The 20,402-nt window shown below is 39.1% G+C and overlaps 1 protein-coding gene across 6 annotated transcripts in view; it reads right to left on the reverse strand.

Moving 5' to 3' along the window:
- Nucleotides 1–20,402, reverse strand: part of LOC119745803 (CMP-N-acetylneuraminate-beta-1,4-galactoside alpha-2,3-sialyltransferase-like) — a 70,471-nt gene that overhangs the window by 1,160 nt on the left and 48,909 nt on the right. For 4 of the 6 annotated variants that reach the window (XM_038222431.1, XM_038222415.1, XM_038222439.1 and 1 more), the window contains 7 exons: nt 14,318–14,491; nt 7,428–7,505; nt 6,074–6,168; nt 5,284–5,347; nt 4,147–4,242; nt 2,839–3,025; nt 1,309–1,455 (listed from right to left, as the gene is read on the reverse strand). In XM_038222431.1, coding sequence (XP_038078359.1) covers nt 1,309–1,455; nt 2,839–3,025; nt 4,147–4,242; nt 5,284–5,347; nt 6,074–6,168; nt 7,428–7,505; nt 14,318–14,491 — 841 coding nt within the window. The remainder of the gene's footprint in view (nt 1–1,308; nt 1,456–2,838; nt 3,026–4,146; nt 4,243–5,283; nt 5,348–6,073; nt 6,169–7,427; nt 7,506–14,317; nt 14,492–20,402) is intronic. The other 2 variants (XM_038222457.1, XM_038222449.1) reach the window with 1 other exon arrangement.

Raw genomic sequence — 20,402 nt, forward strand, 5'->3', positions numbered from 1 at the left:
CAGTCGTTGATCTGAATTAGCATACGGCCTAAATTTGGTACCCAGGCCATCCCCCTCCCACCCCTATACCCAAGTCCATATCCCCATCCCGACCCAACCTGCCAGAAGCTCATCCCTTCCCCTTCCAAATATTAACACACCATGTCACTATCCCTACCCCTCCCCCAAGCCGTGTCCCCATCCCCTACCCCACCCCAAACCAACACTCCTACCACCCCCTACTCCCATTTCAACCCATCCCCACCCGTTACTCCCACTCCCATCATATCCTACCTCCACCCCTGCTCCTACCCCACCCATAACCCACCAATACCCCCTACCCTGCCCATAACCAAATATCTTCCTGTGGGGTGCTGTGGTCCAATGGTTACGGTGTTCGACTCGTGTGCCGTGGTACATGGGTTCGAATCCTGACCGTGGGAACATGGTGCTTGTGCTCTTGAGCAAGGTACTTTACCATTATTGCTTCTTCCTTCGGATAAGACATAAAGCCGTAGGTCCCGAGTGTTGTGAATGCACGTTAAAGAACCCAGTAACACTTATCGCTAAGAGAAGGGGTTTGCCCCGGTGTTTCTGGCAGTGGCTGCAATTTGCGCCACAGTACCTTGTAAACCATTATAAGGTACTACATAATGGGTCTCATATTTCTCATAAACTTTATTTACCTTTCTTTAATAATAGACATAATTTGTGCCAGGAGTGTCATATTGACAGATATGGCGCGGTATAAATGTTCACTATTATTATTATTATCATCATATAAATACCCATGTCACTACCCCTACCCCTACACCTACCCTTACTTCAGTCTTCTTCTGATCGTTTCCCATCCGTCCTTACCCTGTATTGCCTACCCTACCATGTCCCTACGACCACTGCACCCCCTTTCCTATCTCCACACTTAATACCCACCCCATCCCAAATCCTATTAAATCCTAGACCCATCTAGACCCACTCTACATGTATGTTCATGCACTGTACCAAACTCCGTGCTCAAGGCCATACTTCCTTGACCACAAAAAAAAGTTACTGAAAGGATGTTCTTTTTTTCATGGAAATCATTCGGCCTCAAACTCGACATGCAGGTTCACTTACATGTACCCATGCGAAACCATTCATCTCTAAATTTGAGACATGAAGCTGTCATCAATAACGAGCATCGCAAGTCGTTTCAATATAATGATACAAGTTTTCAGTGCTATGGTAAGATTGTTTATAGTTAGATTGACTGTTTTCTCTCAGAAGTTTCTAGTGCAGGTTACTCGCAAAGTGCACACCCACTGGCTTGGTATCTACCAGAACCCTTACCTTGCCAACTTTCCCATCTGTGGATACAGGGAACCCGATGATTTCAAACCCAGTCTCCCGTAGAATGGACGGATTGAGCATGCGGAAATACTCCGGCTTCTTCGGTACAGTTGAGGCAATCTTTTTCCAAAAGCCTTTTTGATTTGTCTACGTGCAGGGAAAAGACCAAAAAATTATTAAATCATTGTATCTGGACACACACACAAATTCCTGAAATACAGTTTTTAAAAATAACTCGTCAAGCATTCATAATTGGATGCAGAAGCATATATTTTTTATTGACAAATCATCAACAAATTGTTGCTTCCCTTTCAAAAGGGTTGTGTTTTTATCTGCAAAGTAGGTTTCCAGTAAAAACACACACACAAACAGTGCCCCAAAATACTGTATCTTTGTGGAGATATTTCTTTGTTCTCGTGTACTAAAGTTTTCGAGTCTGAAAGTACAGTTTCAAAGTGCTCTTACTTTAAACCAGAATTAATTCCTTGGCTGAAATTCGGACTTAATATCCCTTTTCTAAAACTCTACCATTTGCGACAGATCAACATACCTTGGAAATTCCTAGTTTTTGAGTAAAATTCATATATCTATTTCGTGAAAACCTTGTGGAGACGTATTCATCTATAGAAATTGCCCTGTGGAGATGTATACAATCTTTTGTTCCCTATTGTGTGCATGTCTCCAGAGGGCGCGGTGTAACAGACCACCATTTTTCTGTTGGGTACCCATCTCAGACCGTGCTGGTTCACTTTGGCTGTGGCGGGTTTATGTTTAAACTTTAAAGGCATATAGGATCACATATATGCGTTTCATGCATTTCGTTCATTTCCAATAATAACACCACTCAAAATCCAAAGAAGAATGTTCAAAACCTAATCTGTTGAAGTTTCAGCTCAGTCAAAAAAACAGTGAAAAACCACGTACAACCTTTTGATCATGAAACACGATTTCGTCTATAGCACTCCTTATTCAAAGGATCAGTCTTTTGATTTCTTCTAATGACAGCAAGCCAGACGGAATAATTTCGCGGAGTGTTTAGTACCAGTATGATCTTTAATCCATGTAAGTTTGTTATATTAATTCGTTAGGACTTTTGGGATAAATGCAGATGATCCTATATGCCTTTCACCCTCCTATGCAAACATACATCCTCTGCCAAGTTGTCCTTTCAGTCAAAATCAATCAAGTGACTGTTAGCAACAATTAAAGAGTTCCCAGCTTACATAAAGCAGGATTGACTGGCCGTGACTGTATATGTAACTTGATACACCTATGATTTGATGTAGGTGATTGATAAGCCAGCTGTGCCAACAACTTGCCTGCTTTTGTCTGTAACTGAATTTGATTAGTCACAGTGCTTGCTTGACATATGATCTGACTGTTGGTGACTAGCCTGTATAAAAGGCATAGCAGGGAAGAGGATTGTTTTTTCGACTGTCTGTGACTGTTTAAACAGGAGGGTTTATAGACACCCAAAAAAATCTGGAAGACAAAGCCCAGTAGACTTTCCCAAGTCCTTCATTTTCTCACAATCTTCTTGCCCTGTGCCACCGTCTGTAGCCAGATGAGATCCAAGGGTTTGAAGACCATCATTAACAGTAGCCAGTCGCCGTGAAACTGGTCCGGCTTGCTGAATGTACTCTCCGGGTAGCACATGCGCATTGTCGTCTTCGAGCCAACGTCTTTTTCGTAACCTTTGGTTGGTGCATCATTTATTCTGTGTGTGTGGGGGGGGGGGGGGGGGAGGGAACAAAAGTGCATGTATCAAACAGGTCTTGTTTTCCTTTGGCTATCTAACTATATAGAATCATTGTCTACATTTAGGCCCGGTTAATACTTCACATGAATTTCAGGGCAAAGCCAATTCGTTAGGGTAACAGAGTTGTTGATGTCAGTAATTTCACTTGACTTTCCCTTTCAAGCAAAGTTTGAAATGGCCTTTAGACGGAATTAAAGCAATTTGCAACTAACAAAGCTTCAATACGGACTAGGCTGGTGCAGTATTGCAGGGTTCGAAATTAGCGGTGGCCCGCTAGCCAAATGCTAGTCAAAACAGCGACGGGCTAGTCAAACTATTTCTTAAGTCATGTAAGTAGCCTGGCTGGCGAGTCAAAAATTATTGGGCTATGGCAAAGATGAAAGGACAGGAAGAAATAAATCATACATTTCAGAAAGCAAACCTCATCAATTTGTGTCTAATTTTATCAACTGTTTTAAAGGGTTAAATTAGACCTGTTTATTTAAACACTGACACAATTGCCTCAGAATTGAGCCTGAAAATACGGCATTTTGTATTTGAGCTAAAAAAAATGCGGGCTAGTTAAGAGTCTGTTTCAGTAGCCCGGCTGGCTAGTGAACAAAAAAGTTAAGGTCGAACCCTGTATTGGATTTCGCAAGCCCACGATATACAATGCAAACAGAAAGCATGGGCAGAACTTCAAAGGCCCTGCTGGCTGACTACCAAGCACAATTTTCACACCGCATCTAGATACAATGACCACAAGGATTCAACTAATTATCCATATACCTATGTACATGGTAGGGCAGATCTTGCCAAGTTCTTTCTGTCACCTTTTAATAAAGGGCTTTTTTTTGCACACATCTGGCCACGTTTAAAAGGGACAATTGCGGTAATGAAATTCCATACCAAGGTTGTCTGCATTTCAGAATTATGGAAAACGAATGATTTTTAAACTATGTTTCTTTTTATATTGGAATTGCAGAACTCTTTTTGAGAAATCTATCTTTGCCACTGCTTACAGATCGCATCCGACAGATATCATGTTAATAAGGCCTGAAATATAACAATCATGATGGCATACCAGTGTGGTTACTCACCTTAAAACTACGTCAAAGTTGTCTATAACTTTTCCTAATGAGGTATCTTTAATTAGACCGCCGTTACCGACAATAACACATCGTAAGCAGGATTTACTGAAAGAAGTGAAAAAAAAGGAGAAATCAACTAATTTATCAGGCATGCTTAAAGAGGTTAGAACAGCTTTAAAAATCAGTCAATGTTGTACTTGACTGCTCAATAATTAGATCGTTTGTATTTTCATACACTTTTTGGACTGCAGAAACCAACTTAACCAAAATTTTGTCTCAACAAATGCCCCACTTTTTGAGAAAACAGTGAAAAAAAAAAAAACTATTCTGTCAACACAAGATGAAATTTTGTTGATATGCAGTGGCAAGATAACCAGCATGAATCTACTCAATCTAGTAAATTGTGTCTTGAACAGTAAATCTATCGGTACAGAACAGAGATAATTTCTTGTCTCCTTTTTACAGCACAAATCTATGCTTATGTGCCTTTTCTGTAACTGCAGGTCTACTACAATTCTTTATTACAGGTGCACTCATACATACATTAAAAGTTCGGCCTAGGTAGTTTATGTTTCAGGTACACACTATGATCCTTTAGGGACAATTACTATAGCTCATACATATTCATGATTGAATGGCAAGTTCTCATTGGTCCATTCGCCATCACGTGTCAGCCTCTAGTTTTGCTGTGTGCCAAGTGCAAATGTGAGGTTTTCACACACAGTTTCACAGGCATAGTAGACTATCGCATGGGTGGCCCGTGGCACGCTTTACAAAGCAATCGTGGAACTGGCACAAGGGGGTAGTGCGCACGCGCAAACATCACCCTACCGGAAGCCACATGAAAAGATGGGGGCACATGCACAAGAACAACGTTTTGCCCAGAAAACTGTTGTATAACTCAACGAAACTTTGTTGAATACGTATGAGGTACATGTATAAACAAAACAAAAACAACATACATGTAGGTTATTTCCGGGTTCGCCTCGGGAACTAGTTTGTTGACTTCCAATACCACTTATATCAACTATCCACCTTCAAACCATGTTATATTTGTATAGCAATGAACAATTTGAAGCCTGGCTGATCCAATTTCAGTCGTACCCAAGGATACAATTTTATGATCAATTGAGTTTAACTCCTTACCGTTTGGCTATTAAAGGTAAGCTTGTATTCCGAGCAATGGCCAGTGTTTCTCTTACTGATTTTGCTGTGAGGGACAAAGAACATATCCGGGGTAAAATACATATAGAGTAAGCTGTGACTTTTATAAATAGTACTTCTATAAATTTTTACTTTCTAAATAAATGGTTTACATTTACCAACAATTTTTTTCAACAAATTTCAAATGAGATATTATGAGATTTCATTGATCATCAAGACGGCAAAGATGAAAAATGAGCAAGGGCCTGTCTCACTTCAGGCGATTCACAACGCAGTACGCCACCAAGAGTTTGCCTCGGAGAGTTCGTTTTTCAAGTTTACGGTCGACAAAACATGGCCCATTTGAACGAGTGTCAGTAGAAAACTTGAGCTAATTTGTTATAGATTGGGGCATAGCGTTCTGCCGCCTAACAAAAAAAAATCATATTGATAAAACGAAAAGAAAAGGGCAAACAAATACTCGAATCATATGCTTACGAAGTTTCTGGCTGGAAAAACTAACAATTTCAAATGTCCCGCGCTGCAAATTTGTCGACCATCTCCCACAATGCACTGGGAAAAATGAACTTTCCGTGGCAAACTCTTGGTGGCGCACTGCATTGTGAATCGCCCGAATTCATATCCTGGACGAGTTCTGAGAACACCCTGTAGTTTAACTTGTTTGAAATTGTGCAACAATAACTACAGAAATGCACTTGAACTATTTAAATAAAAAAAAATCAATTTATAAACGTTGGATTCAGAATAAACTGGAAAATTATTATCCACTTACTTGCATCTTGAACACCAAATGGAAAAGGCAAATCTAGGATGTGAGGTTCAGTTTCAAACTCTGAATTTAAAAACACCGGCGTACTCAGATTAAACCTACCAAGAAACAGAGAAAAAGAATCATGAGATTAATCTGAAGCAATATGATACAGCCTCTGACAGAAACAACTTCTAACAACTTTGTTGCTCAAATTTTAACAAAGCTTCCATGATTTTTAGGGTTCTTTCCAAATTCCCTGAGTTTTCCCCGACTAGTAAAATGGAAACTCATTTCCAAGTTTTTTTCTGATTTCCAGAGTGGCTGGGAAACCTGATTTATTTTCAAGTCTGTGCTTGCTAAATGTGTTTCTAGGTCATTTATACTAATGCTAATTATGCTTATTCTAATTTTGAAACTCATGAGCAAAACAATATTGACTTTCATGTTGACAGCTTGAACTAAAACAGATGTCAGAATTTTGCTTTTGATTTCGTCAAAGATAATTTTGTTTTCCTGTTCACAATGCTGCTTATATGACAGTTAGCATAGAGGGCAAATGATGTGCACAAGCTGTATTGAAGGCTCATTATTTTGTCATAAAATAACGTAACTGGTAAAGTTATGCACACAGTGACACCATATGAACATCAATCCCACTCCCAGGAGTGTGAGTGACCACTGATAAAAATAGCTGAAAACAGCTGAAAAAGGTGTAAAAAAGCTGAATTTTGGAAATCTCCTATACTTTTGTACACAGCAAGTGAGGGGAAAAAGCTGAAATTCAAAACAAAAAAAGCTGAAATCAGCTAAAAAGCTGAGATTTCACACCCCTGCACTCCCTACCGCCCCTTGCCAGGAGTCTACCTGTAGCTGACAGCCTGACAGTGAAAAATAAACTTTTAAAATTATGTTGATCTATTCTCCGTGAGGTCCGGGGTTATTTTTCAATACAAGTATTTGTACAAAACAATGTGTTCATTTTCAAAACCTCTTTTAAAAACCTGTTTCATAAAAACAAACATGCATGCAAGAAGCTATAATGAAACTTTTTTTAATGTCTGATGTATCCAAAAAAGTGCAAAACTGTATTTAAAATCTGTACAGTTGACTGTACCGTTACCAAAACAATTCCTGATTCTCAGTCAAATAGATGTTTTCCCTATTTAGAAGCATGCATGTATAGGGGTGTGCATTTACGGGTAGTACGGGAACCGGGTACCCAATTGAAAAAAAACCACGGGTACCCGGTTACCCGTGAAAGAAACCTAACCTGAAATTCACATCTCGGAAGTTGCTGTTTACAAAAGGCACCTCAAGCAAACCAAAACTAAAGGGTGCTCCACTAATGCATCCTTCAGATTCATTGTGTACTTACTTCGCACCATAGATATTGAGCATTCGATTCCTTGAGCGGTTAGCTGTACATGTCACATTGGGAGAGGCCAGAACAGTGCTAAACAAAGGCAGAAAAGAAACACGAAAAAAGTACAAGTCAGCTGATTAAAATAAGCTTAGAAAGGAAATTATGTGTACCGGTGTCTGTCCCTATGAGACTGAGTTGTAAATTTGGAAGCAAATAGATGTACATATGTCACAAAGCTGTCAAATTGTTTGAGTATAAAACTGGTACTTTGGAGAAAACAAAGTTAGACCAGACACACAAAAAGGACCAATGACGACTGAAGATCCATAATAGACCACTATCATGTTGAGGCCATCAAGTTTTTTTTCCCATTCAAATCAACGTAACCTAAACGAGGCTGGAGGGAAAAATAGACTGGTTCCTTTTTGCACCAAAAACATTATCATTCAGTACTGTTATTGGATACAGGGAACATGACTGAAATGGTGGCAGCATGATAAAGGTCTATAATTATACACAAACCATCAATGGCAAAAGTCTGCTGCCCTCTATTGGTCTTAATCAGCCACTTCAATGTTTGATCAGGGGCACGTTTTGGCGCTGTGACCGTAAACACGTTTCTGGTTCGCGGCCGTTTCGGCGCTTCGGTTACACTGAAATGACGTCATTGTTTCGACGAAAGTTGAACCGAGGTTTCCGGTCGGTTCACTTATGTTTCAAGATGGCAGAAAGGTGAACAAGCTTAGCAGACGACGTTACTTTTTACCATAAATGGGGTTTAAATAGTGGGTTTTTACCTTCAATTGGTACGAAAGTTGATACAGAATATCAGGCCTACATGTACTCTTTTTAGAACTTTAGGGAAACGCTATCAAAAAAAAATCCCACTTTTGCTTTGAATGTTGTTAATCGTGTCCGGTCGCCGCGTGATTTTTCGGGGTTGTGTGCAGTCACGTAGGCAGTAACATGACGTCATGAACAATTTTCCGGTCAGTCCGATCGTTTTCGCGGTGCACAGGAAACATGTTTCAGGTCACGGCTGTGACGTCAGAAACATGTTCCAGTTCAGGGGCCGCCAAAACGTGCTCCAGTTCATTGAAGTGAACCATTTGAACAATTACAATTGAAATCAAAGAATGTACAGTACATACATGTACAATATGTACTATCAATAAGGGAATAAATATGTGCTTGGCTGGTTTTAAACATGTACGTTTAAAACCAGCTTGGGGCATGGATGCAGATAATGGCCCGAGCCGAAGGTGTGGGTCATTATCGGCGACCATGCAGGCTGGTTTTAGTTGCTTAGCCGGTTAGTTGCCTAGCCGGTTTTAAACGTACTTGTTTAATACCGGCCAAGCACATTATTATTCACATTCATAAATACCTTTCAGTCAACAAGTCAAAATAAGTCAAACATCCACAAATTTCCAACGATTTTGTTCAATAATTTTACCTCACGTTTTGTGAAACGCCCCTCTGGCTACATGGTCTATGGTATGTGCCTCACGCGGGTTGTGCTAGAAATCTCTTTGTATGGGGTTTGGCGCGCCAGGCACGTACTGCGCAATGTGGCGCAGAACGCACGGGTGCAGGAATAAAATGTTTAAAACCAGCCGGTGCTTTACCAGCGGTTTAAAACCACCCACGTGATGGGCTCTTGACCAATAGCAATGGGTAAACAGTCTGAAGTATTTATGAATATGTAATTAAAAATATCTTGTACAGTTTTTAATTTATATAAACTGAAATCAACATAGTACTGTTAGTATGTATTACACGGTTAGTTAAAAATGCACACATGCACCATGCCAAGTCAATTAAATCATTCAATTCAGTAAACAAAATAAATAAACAAATAAATAAATAAATAAATAAATAAATGATAAACGCATTCGTCGTGCCACAACTTCAAGCTATATCTAAATTAGTATAACATTTCATATGACAAAAAATCTGTAACATTCTTTGTAACTTTCCAAAAATGCTTCGTGCTCACCAACATTGCCCTGTTCTGAATGTACATGTATATTTTGTTTTGTTGAACTAATATACATGTAGGGGATTATATAAAAAAGAAAGTTTTGTGAACTTTCGGAAGCCAGAATAACTTGATAATGATAAACGCATTTGTCGTGCCATAACTTCAAGCTATATCTAAATTAGTATAACACTTCATATAACAAAAAATCTGTAACATTCTTTTGTAACTTTCCAAAAATGCTTCGTGCTCACGAACAATGCCCTGTTCTGAATGTACAATGTACATTTTGTTTTGTTGAACTAATATACATGTACATGTAGGGGATTACATAACAAAGAAAGTTTTGTGAACTTTCGGAGGCCAGAATAACTTTGTGAAGGCCCCAGGCTAAAACAAAAGAAGATAATTTTGCAACTTCAAACAACATCCTCATCCTGTTTGCAACAGTATACTGTATTCAGATAGCATTCTAGCATGGTGATTTTTAGGGGGTAAGCACTCCTCATGTCGGGATCGTAAGTGCGATACAAAATTATTAATTGTTCAGAAAGTGGCATTTCAGACCAAGGTATTTCGTCTATCAAAGGGCATTTCCAAACGCCATAGAGTGCTGACCGCCGAAAAATCACCATGCTAGAAGGCTGACAGAGAGAAGCCTTCTAATTCTAGAAGTTCTCAACATGTTTGTACATTGTACATGTATTTCTCTTCCATCCACTGATTAAATGCAGTTTGCATAGACTCCAAGTCGCAAAGAAATAACAAATCATAGCCCATGGGTTTTTCATTTCTTGTTATGGTAGTGGCGGCAGTCTCGGTAATTACTGTTTCTGCAGCTTATAGCAAGGGGCCGACTCGAAAACTTTTAAAAATCGACATAATAAAACCCTATGTGTCATGTTGCTCATCTGGATGACAGAACTGGAGTTTGCAAGGCACAAGAGCAGATATTGGAATGAACACAGGAGATATGTTGCACTCAACTGTGATGGTTACTTCACTGACAGAATGCCAAAAAAAACCACCCAAATTGTGCCCAATTTCCAAAGAACATCCCAAATATCCTCAGCAAAAATTAGGCTAGACCCAAAATGTCCAGTGCACTTGTTAATAGTCAGAATATTTATTGTTTCATTTTTAGTAACTATTATGTTTACAATTAAGTTTAAAAAGAGCACATTTGTCGAGCATGAAAGTTCGTTTCCAGTCCCATTATTATAATTATGAAGTAAATAGACGATACCTTTTGGGGACTTAAGAGTTACAGAGCTCGTATCAGGAGCTTGCGACACCATCATGATGTCTTTATCAACTTAAACAATTAAAATTTCCATGCTTTTCTTGACAACTGAGGGCGCTGTTGCTGTGATGTCCTTTCAGGATCGAAGACACTGTTCAGTTTAGCGGTTTTCTGTTCAAATTGTTAACCCAAAAATGTGCTTATTGAAAATATTTGTGAGAAACACTTGCTCACTGGCCTACTACCATGTACTGACATGACAACGAATCACCACAGAAAAGAAAATTTACGATAGCAAAATATCCAGAATTCTTGCAAGTTTTGGTGCTGATCAAAATAGCTGTAACATTGAGTTTTCCCCCATGATAGGACAACACACTTTTGCTCATGAATATGGAAATTCATATTAGCTAGCAAAAAAAAAAAGGCACCAAAATACCTGTGAAAATGGCACAACGAAATTAGAAAATAGGGTGAAATGGGACAGAAAAGTGAATTCCCAAGGATTTCATAAAAAAAAATACATTGCAAGAGCATCGCCCTCCTGAAAACCCGAATAGACAATTTCCATGCACTAACACCTTCTGCTAAATGCATTCAGTTCGCATGTTAATCAAGACAGTTTTTTTTTTTCTCATGAAGAACACCTGAGACTCAGTTCGGTTCGCTCTCGAGTCACACTTCAAGGGACTAGAAAAAGTGCATGATTAGAAGCAGGCTCTTACAAACTCATGTGATGATTACAATCCATTTCCTTCCCAATCTGTTTGAAGTTCATGAGGGGTGTTGTGCCACTGACTTCTGCATTCCATGGGGACAAATACATTATACTTGACCTCTATGTACATGTACATGTACATGTATGTATATACACGCACATACATCTCAAGGCCATGACAATGCATGGTACATGTACATACATGTACACATGTAGGTGTAGTACTTGTGTATTTTCTTGCAATTAAAGGTAGAGTACATGTATATCATTTGCCATAATTAAGTGCATTTGTTTGAAGCAACAAAAGTGCTCAAAACCTAAGGAAGGGTGCTTAACAACTAACCTGATGAAATTTTAGCTCAGTGAATGCTGTATATTCTGAGAAAAACTCTAGGATCTCGATTTCAATTTAAAAGTTGCAAATCATGCGTCCGGGACACGTTCTCATTCAGCCGCTTGCAGCTACCCGATGACTTGCACTGAACCCTCGAATTATAGCAACCGCTCAAGTGTGTGCGTCGTGTCAACGCTTGCACGCCCCAATTCATGGCTTCGCCAAATTAAAAACGAACCACTAAAAGAAGTTTCCAAAGATGTGTTGGAAATGTCCTTCTTTTGTTGTTTCCTTCAAAAGGACAGCATGCCAGAAAGAATAATTAAATCACAGGGAGTTTAGTGCCATTACTATTTAAACCAAGTACGCTTATCAACAATAAGTTGGTCAGTTACTTTTTGGATAGCTGCAAATGATATATACTCTACCTTTAACTCAATATATTAATTTTAAGTACATGTACATGTACACTTGTCCCTCATTTGTATTTTGGATGGTTTTGTAGCAAATATATGTGTTCTCTCTCTAGGCTTGGGTGTTTGCAAAAATGTTGAAATCGATTCCATACAGGAATCACAAATTCTATTCGGAATATCAAATCCATTTCTATTCATCAAAAAAGGAGTCTGAGAGAAAAGACCTCTATAACATTACTGATGAACTACAGTACTGAAACACTATAAACAGGCTCATAAAAAGGAGTCTTGTAAAATTATCCTTCGCTAAAAATGCATATGCTGATTGAAATCAAATTTAATCTGAAGTGTCTGGAATCTATTCTTAGTCGAATAGAATTGTTACTAAGTACTTGGAATTGATTCCTCAAAAAAGTGGAATCATGATTCTGATTCCAACTTTGGAATTGATTCTTTTCGATACTGACCGGGAAACTCCAAACATGCCAAAGGCTACCAACAACTTCACTGGAAAATTATCACAGACTTTTTGGACCAACTCTCATACATGTAGGAAAATGAACATTTAGTGTAATGTACAACATTTGCAAACATTAAAAACAAAACTACCAAGTTATTATAAAAAAAATTACTTGACTGTAAGTGAATAATAGTCCCAAGTATCCTGTGAAATCAAGGCACCTGGTAATCTGTCATTTTCAAGAAAATGGAATTCTCGTATCAATTTCCAACGACACTTGGCCAACATCGTTGGACAAAAGAAACTGGCTTTGTTCAAATATTGCCCTCAATTCACCAATCTAGTCTACATTTTGTCCGCAATTGATTACACATCAGCGATTGAATGCAAGCCAGCTATAGTCTGGTTCTCTGACCTGACAATTCCCCGACATCTATAAATTGTTCTGTTTTGTGTGAAGCGTCAGGTCAGGGAACCAGACTACAAGAACAGCATTTTTCTTGTTTTTGTTTCCAGTATCGATGAACACAAAACTTTAAACAGGTGAGTGGAAAAATACTTGCCATAAACTAGTAACCCCCAAATTTGTCCATTTTTGAAAATTACCATACATGTACATGTACATCAAAAGCAAATGTTGTTAATTAAATCTAGTGTAGATACCAGTACGATTGCTACAAATCTATACACATACATATCACAAGTAAGCACAAAGCGCACAGACACCAACTCCAGTACTGTATTTTTATGAAAAGTTCTTGCAAAGCTTGACTTTAGTGTTCCTATGTTCCCGGCCATCACCACAGACTACAAAAATGGCTATATTTACCAAGTCAGGTTCTCTGTGTTTTATTCGAAGGTGCCTTTTTAAAATATAAATGCATATTTCAAAACAGCAGGTTCAATGGATTTAATCTGACTGTCCCCTTGAGACAGTAAAAACAAATCCCCATCAATAATGTCTTTCATTTGTGAATTATGCATTTTTTAAAATGAAATCTGTGTTTCAAAAACCACTTTTAACAGGACATAAATTACTTGTGTATGAGGTTTGTTTGAAAATAGAACAAATGGACTTTGAAAAATGACTTGACAATGTATGGACCACAACACTGTCTAACATCAGACCCCAATACCTGATTTTAAATAATGAACACAGCATTTAGCAGTGTGCCTACCCCTTCCCCAACCACCAACTCCCACTTTGCCTTCCCCTTCCTCCATCCCACCCACCCCCACCCAGTTGGCCTTCCCCTCTACCCCATCCCACAAACACTCCCCCACCCGCCCCACCCTGTTTACCCGCCCCCACCCAGTTTGCCTTCCTCCCTTTGTCCATCCCACACCACCCTACCTGCCTCCCACCCCACCCAGATTGCCTTTTCCTCTCCCCCATCCCACAAACACCGCCCCCACCCAGTTTGCCCGCCCCCACCCAGTCGACCCGCCCAAACTCAGTTTGCCTTCCCCCTTTGTCCATCCCAAAACACCACCCCACCTGCCCCCCACCCAGTTTGCCTTCCCCTCGCCCCATCCCACGACCACCCCAACCGCCCCACCCAGTTTGCCCACCCCCACCCAGTTTACCCACCCCCACCCAGTTTACCCACCCCCACCCAGTTTGCCTTCCCCCCTCGTCCATCCCGCACCCACTAAAAAAAAAGGATGATTTTTTTTTCCCGATCCCACATTATTTTGCTTACAGTGAATCCCAACTTGGTGACATGTTATTTTGCATGTGTACACTTACCTCATGTCCACCGCTTTCTGAACCATTGGTGATAATTTAGATTTACGTGCCGGCTGCGCCAATGTCTTGTGCTGTTTAACGGCAGGTTTGGCTGCTTTGGCAGGTTTGGCTGCTTTGGCAGGTATGGCTGCTTTAGCAGGTTTGGTAACCCGACTACCAGAACTGTCCGGCGGGCTAGTGCAGCAGGGTACAGGCAGGTCCAGGCAAAGGGTATAGTTAGGTAGAGTAGGGGGTAGGAAACCACACCATGCAGGCATACAGAAGTGGGGAAGAAAGGGTTAACAAAAATTACAAGTGCTGTTAATGGGAAAGGATTCACAACTGTTAATGGGTTACGGTGGGATTTAAGCACACGTGCAACTCATTCGGTAACCATAAACCAAAAATTAGTGGAATTTTGATGCACTGGCTTCTGTTCCCTCAGTAAAACAATATAAGACATCTTCCCAAAATAAATAAGGGATGGGATGAAAAGGGTTTAGATATGATTGGATTGGAATATGAAGAGATTCAGAAATCGGTCAAGGGTTGGGATCGAATGGGATTTAGAGGGATTAGATACAATGTAAAAGGTTTAAGATGGTACATGGAATAAAAGGAATGGAATGGGAGGGGATTTGATAGTGAAAGGTGCAGAGGGATTTATGGCTTAAAAAAAGGATTAAAAGGGATTAAATGGTATAACAGTTAGTATGGGAAGGATCAATTATGATGTCCAAGGTGAAATGAATCAGACAACATGCATTTATAATGAAAATGAATGGATGAAGGATGCACAGCCGGAATGGACAATGATGGAATGCCATTCGGAAACACAGATTTGGAAAACACAGATTGGTAACAAGCAGACTTCCTCAGAAAATATGAAGCAGTTCCTCTAAGGATATGTTTACAAAAGCAAAGCCTCACACTACGCGTGGGAGTAGTGCATAAGAACTGCAGTGCCAACTTGCATTTTTGGCACGTAAGGTAGATGTATGTGATGCTTGATTGAAACAAATGTTTTTTTTCAGCGCAAACTTGGACCTCGCGCAAATTTACTGTCCTTATTCCTGACTTGATTATCTTATGAATTAGATAATTTGAACTGCGCATGTGCATGCTTTATAAATAAGGAGCATGTTTGATTACTCACCCCCCCACCCCCCCCCCCCACCCCCTTCGCGTTGTGCCTCTAAATCAGGGAAAGTTGCACATGCGCAATATGCATGTGAGAGTATGCAAACGATCTTGGGTGACTCGACGATGTCCAAGTGACGTACGCGGCCATAATGAATAATAAACGTTCAATATTGGAGCCCCTTTTTAAAGCGGATTGGTTTCAAATAATTACATTGACATAACTTGACTGAAGCCATGCTGCCGTACTTCAGACACACTGTTAACACAATGTGTCAAATTTCGGCCCATCGTCAGGAGTAATTTAAATAAAACTGTTCGTTTTTTAACTTCCCATCACTGGCGGATCGCCGGACATGGCAGTCATGTTTTAGCATGACCTTATGGGATACTTACCCAAGTAACCAGCTCAGCGGGTCGGTTACTTGGGCCAGGATGGAGTAAGTGCGCCGAGACATCATGTGAGAGTTACATTTGTTAATCGAACGCAGTCGCGCTTGCACAAGCGCGAGAAGTGATTGAACACGCTAATGGTCAATAAATTTGCGCGAGGTCCAAACTTGCACTTTTACAGCTGGAGAGTATTACATGTACTTTTTGCATAGCATAATGTACTTTGTACATGTACATACAAGCATGTGTTAATTTCTGATTAACAAGAGTAAGATATTATTCATCTTCTAAAAAGAAAGCCCTCAAATAAACTTCCAACTGGGAAAAGACATTTTAACATTTTAACATTGAGTTAGGTAAAAACATCAACACCAAAGCTGAAAGATATACCTTCGGGCAGCTATAAGCTTGTTTAAAAAAGCGAATCCCGAAAACAGTAATGCGGAAAAATGTATAAAATACTGACCTTCAGGGCCTAATATATGCAAATAAAAAGAATCATAAATTTAATATTTTTTTTACTTTGGATCCGGGTTGAATGTACTATAATCAATGATTATCTTTCTGTGAGATTTAGAAACATGTGTGATATCCAAACAGTCACTTAATGTGATGAAACTATTCTTTGCATTGTTACGTGGCTGATTTTCGTTGCATTCAAATGATAGTCAAGATGACGTTTTAATGAAAAATCTGTTATTGACCCAAAATGAAACCACATCATATTTACCATGTTTCATAAATATTTCTTTCTTTTTGAATTGTTTCCCACCAAATAAACACAAGGAAATATTACAGAAATTTCCTGACATGTTTTGACTATCTTGCTGTGCACACAGCCAAAACGACTTTAAAATGGCTGAAAAAGTAAAATATGAATAGCATGCTACCAATGTAGCAATCAGAGGTCTGTGTTCAAATGCATGTCAAATAGGAGTTACATGTATAATGAAAAGTAAGAGTAAATTTTCAACTAAGCCAAAACGCCTTTAAAATGGCTGAAAAAGTACAATATGCATAACATGCTACCAACGTAGCAATCAGAGGTCTGTGTTCAAACACAGGTCAAATAACGGTAGGAGTTGCAATGAAAAGTAGGAATAAATTTTCAACAAAACCTTTGACACAGAAGTGCATATTTATTGAATTTAGGTTTTAATTACGGTACTCTGCTGTTTCTCAACAATAAAGTAGAATCTGCTTCTCCCCCAGGAAAACAGAATGTTCCAAGGATCAGCTCGAGAGGCTAGTTTTACCGCATCACTCAAAGCAGTCAATATTTGTGTCAAAGCAGTCAATATTTGTGTCAAAGCAGTCAATATACGTGTCAAAGCAGTCAATATACCGGTATGTCAAATGGTGTCCAGCCACCTCCCCCCCCCCCCCCACTATTTTTCAAGCATAATTATTCCATCCCAGCTCCCCCACTCATCAACACAGAGGTACCGGTACATGTTTACCACTAAACTTTGCTTTTCAGTATTTTAGCATTCAGTCCGGAACTTGGTACTTGATTGAAGGTAGACGCATGGCATGTGGCAAATACAGATGGGCATGCAGCATACAGTTTGTTGATGCAGCTTCTCGTATTGGCCCAACCACTTGTAATTGTGATATTAGAATCACAGCTACCCATACTAATCAACATATAAATTCAGGCACTTGTTGTTGTGCTTTTAATAATATTTTTATTTAAAATTGTCACCTTAAAGGTAGAGTATTGTATATCGTTTGCAGCTATCCAAAAAGTAACTGACCAAATTATTGTTGAAAAGCATGTATGGTTTAAAGATAGTAACTGCCCTAAACTCCCTGTGAAATTATTCTTTCTGGCATGCTGTCATTTTGAAGAAAACAATAGGGCTAGAAGAAGGTAATTTCCAAAAATGCGTCAAAAGTCGCAATTTTGAAAATTTCCGTTAGTAGTTCGTTTTTTAATTTGGAGAAGCCGTGAATGGGTGTGCGCAAGCGCCGACAAGACGCACACGTGCGCAGTTGCTATTATTCGTCGGTTCAGTCCGTGACATTGCGTAGCTGCAATCGGCTGAATGAGAACATACGGTACATGTTCGGACGCATGATGTCGGGCACAATTCAAAACATGACTGCGCAACTTTTGAATTGAAATCGAGATCCTAGAATGTTGTTTTCTTGGAATATACAGCATTCACTGAGCTTAAGTTCATCAGGTAAGTTGTTAAGCACCCTTCTTTAGATTTTGAGCACTTTTGTTCCTTCAAACGAAAAAAAAATGCACAACTGACAAATGATATACTCTACCTTTAAATTGCTACGATGAATGCATGGTTTTGACAAATAGCTCAATATTTTGTTGGTGCTAGTTCCAATGTTCACATGCACGTCACAATCACCTGGATTCGTGATATCCTGGCAGCTGTTCAATTTTATTTGATACATAGTCAAAATGGCATTACATGTACTTGCTTCAAAAAGTGGGGCAAAACTATTGTTCATTAACTTCAAGTCTTTTTTCAGACTTTTAAAATGACAACATTATGTACTTTTTGAAAGTTCACTCACGAAAAACTGTTACCAGCATAAAACAGGTGGGCAATTCCAAGCAAACAGGGACACGGCCCCAAAAAATCAAATTCATTCCTGAACTTCCTTTTCATTTTGAAGTTATTGCTAAGAGATGTAAGGACCAGGATATAAACTTTTTTAGTCAAATCTTCATCGTTTTCTATGAAATATGTTACGTTGGTTTCTGGTGATGTTTGGCTTATAAAATGTACTACTTTATGTGCATTTTCATTTGTTCGCATTTCTTGGAAAAAGCATTAGTCACAAACTTATTATGCAATTTAGAAGTATGACTTTATACCTTAAAAACAATATATGCCCATGACTTTTGTTAAAGACATGTAGGTGCACAGCTAAGGACGCTTAGCCATATGAAATGCGAGTGACGAAATTAGATCTCTTTTTTATTATTATTTTAAACTGGTAGTGATTATATTGCTGACAATTGATAATTTGCTTCTCCCACCAACACCAAGTATAAAAGCAACAAGTATTAAAACCAAAAACTCAGCACATTATAATAGAGAGCCCTTGAAATTTGAAATGCGAGTGACAACTGAAATGCGACTGACGATTTCACTTTCTATTACAAGAATGCAGACAGAGAAGCTCTTACTGGGTAGATGATAATATAGAGGGAAGTGCATAGTACATGCACGGAGTGTGCATATTGTCTTAGACCTAGAAGGCAGGCATCATTTATGGTACCCATGGTAACCATTTCTGAACAGTCTGACCTTACTCAAATAAAACTTGTAAGTTAACTGTTAAGTCAATTTTGGTGAAATAATTCATGCTCCTGCTGCTAAGGTTGTGAGTTCATTCAAATAGTACATGAATGGATGAAAACAATTCATTTTTTTAACAACTTAAGCATGGGACTGCAGAAACTAGAGAGGTACATGTACATGTAGTGCCTTTGCGGCTGCGGATTACTAAATTACAGTACATTTGTAAATATTTAAGAAAATACTTTTTTCCCATTGTTATTAATATTTTGAGTCTTTTTAAACAGCTTTGTACATGTAGGTTGTTTGATAGGACAAAGCCCAGATTTGATAAGAATTGTGGAGGAAAAGCTTCATTTTGTTCACAACTTAATTTATTGACGAACTAAAATGCGAGTGACTAACATGCAAGTGACGGAAATGCGAGTGACAGCAATTTCCCCCCTCATGGCAATTAGTATTTTGAGCACACTGAAAAGGTTTAAAAAGGTTGTTTGAAAAGACTTAGCTTTAGAAGACTTGTTAAGAATTGTGGAGGAAAAGCTTCATTTCTGCATCATAAGGCCCCCCAAAAAAGTCTCCGGTTTCTGGTATGGAGCTTGCCCAAAAAGTGGTGCGGCGACGCGGCTTTTTTTTTTTTAAACTGTTTTTTTTTGCTTCAAATGTCGGCTGATGACTGCAAATGGTGCCCGACTAAACTCAGTGCAAATATTATGGGAGACCAGAGAGGCCACATAAAGCTTATTCTCGATCATAACCCCATCTAAAAACACGTTAAAATTGTGCAGCAGCAGGATTCCAGTCAAACCAGTGAGTTTGGCGGTTTTGAGACATCATCTTTCATTAAAAAAAAAAACCGTTTCATTTTGCGGACGCGCATGGCTACGGCGACGCGCGCGCGCATACCAGAAACTGGAGACTTTTTTTTTTGGCCTAACTAGATGAACGGACAAACTGAAATGCGAGTGACGGCACTTTTCCTCTCTAACTTAAATACAGTTAGTTGTTGAAGATATTTGTTACCCTCATTTATACTTCAGTATGGTAGGTATCTAGTACATATAACCATTTGGTTGCGGTACATTTGGTTTGAGGAGACTTTTCAATTAAAACCAAGACATGTTTTGGCATGTCCTTTTCACGAAATGCAAGTGACGTTTTTTTCCAACAGTGCCATGCTCATATTTAGTATTCATTAAATTTTCATAATTCCATAAGGGTCAAAGCCTTATATATTGAGTATTTCCAAACCAAAAATGAAAGAGTAATTCTCTTTCTTGTAAAAAGTACACCACAAGAAC

The sequence above is a fragment of the Patiria miniata genome, unplaced genomic scaffold, assembly GCF_015706575.1.
Source record: "Patiria miniata isolate m_02_andy unplaced genomic scaffold, ASM1570657v1 HiC_scaffold_12, whole genome shotgun sequence".
Lineage (NCBI taxonomy): Eukaryota > Metazoa > Echinodermata > Asteroidea > Valvatida > Asterinidae > Patiria > Patiria miniata.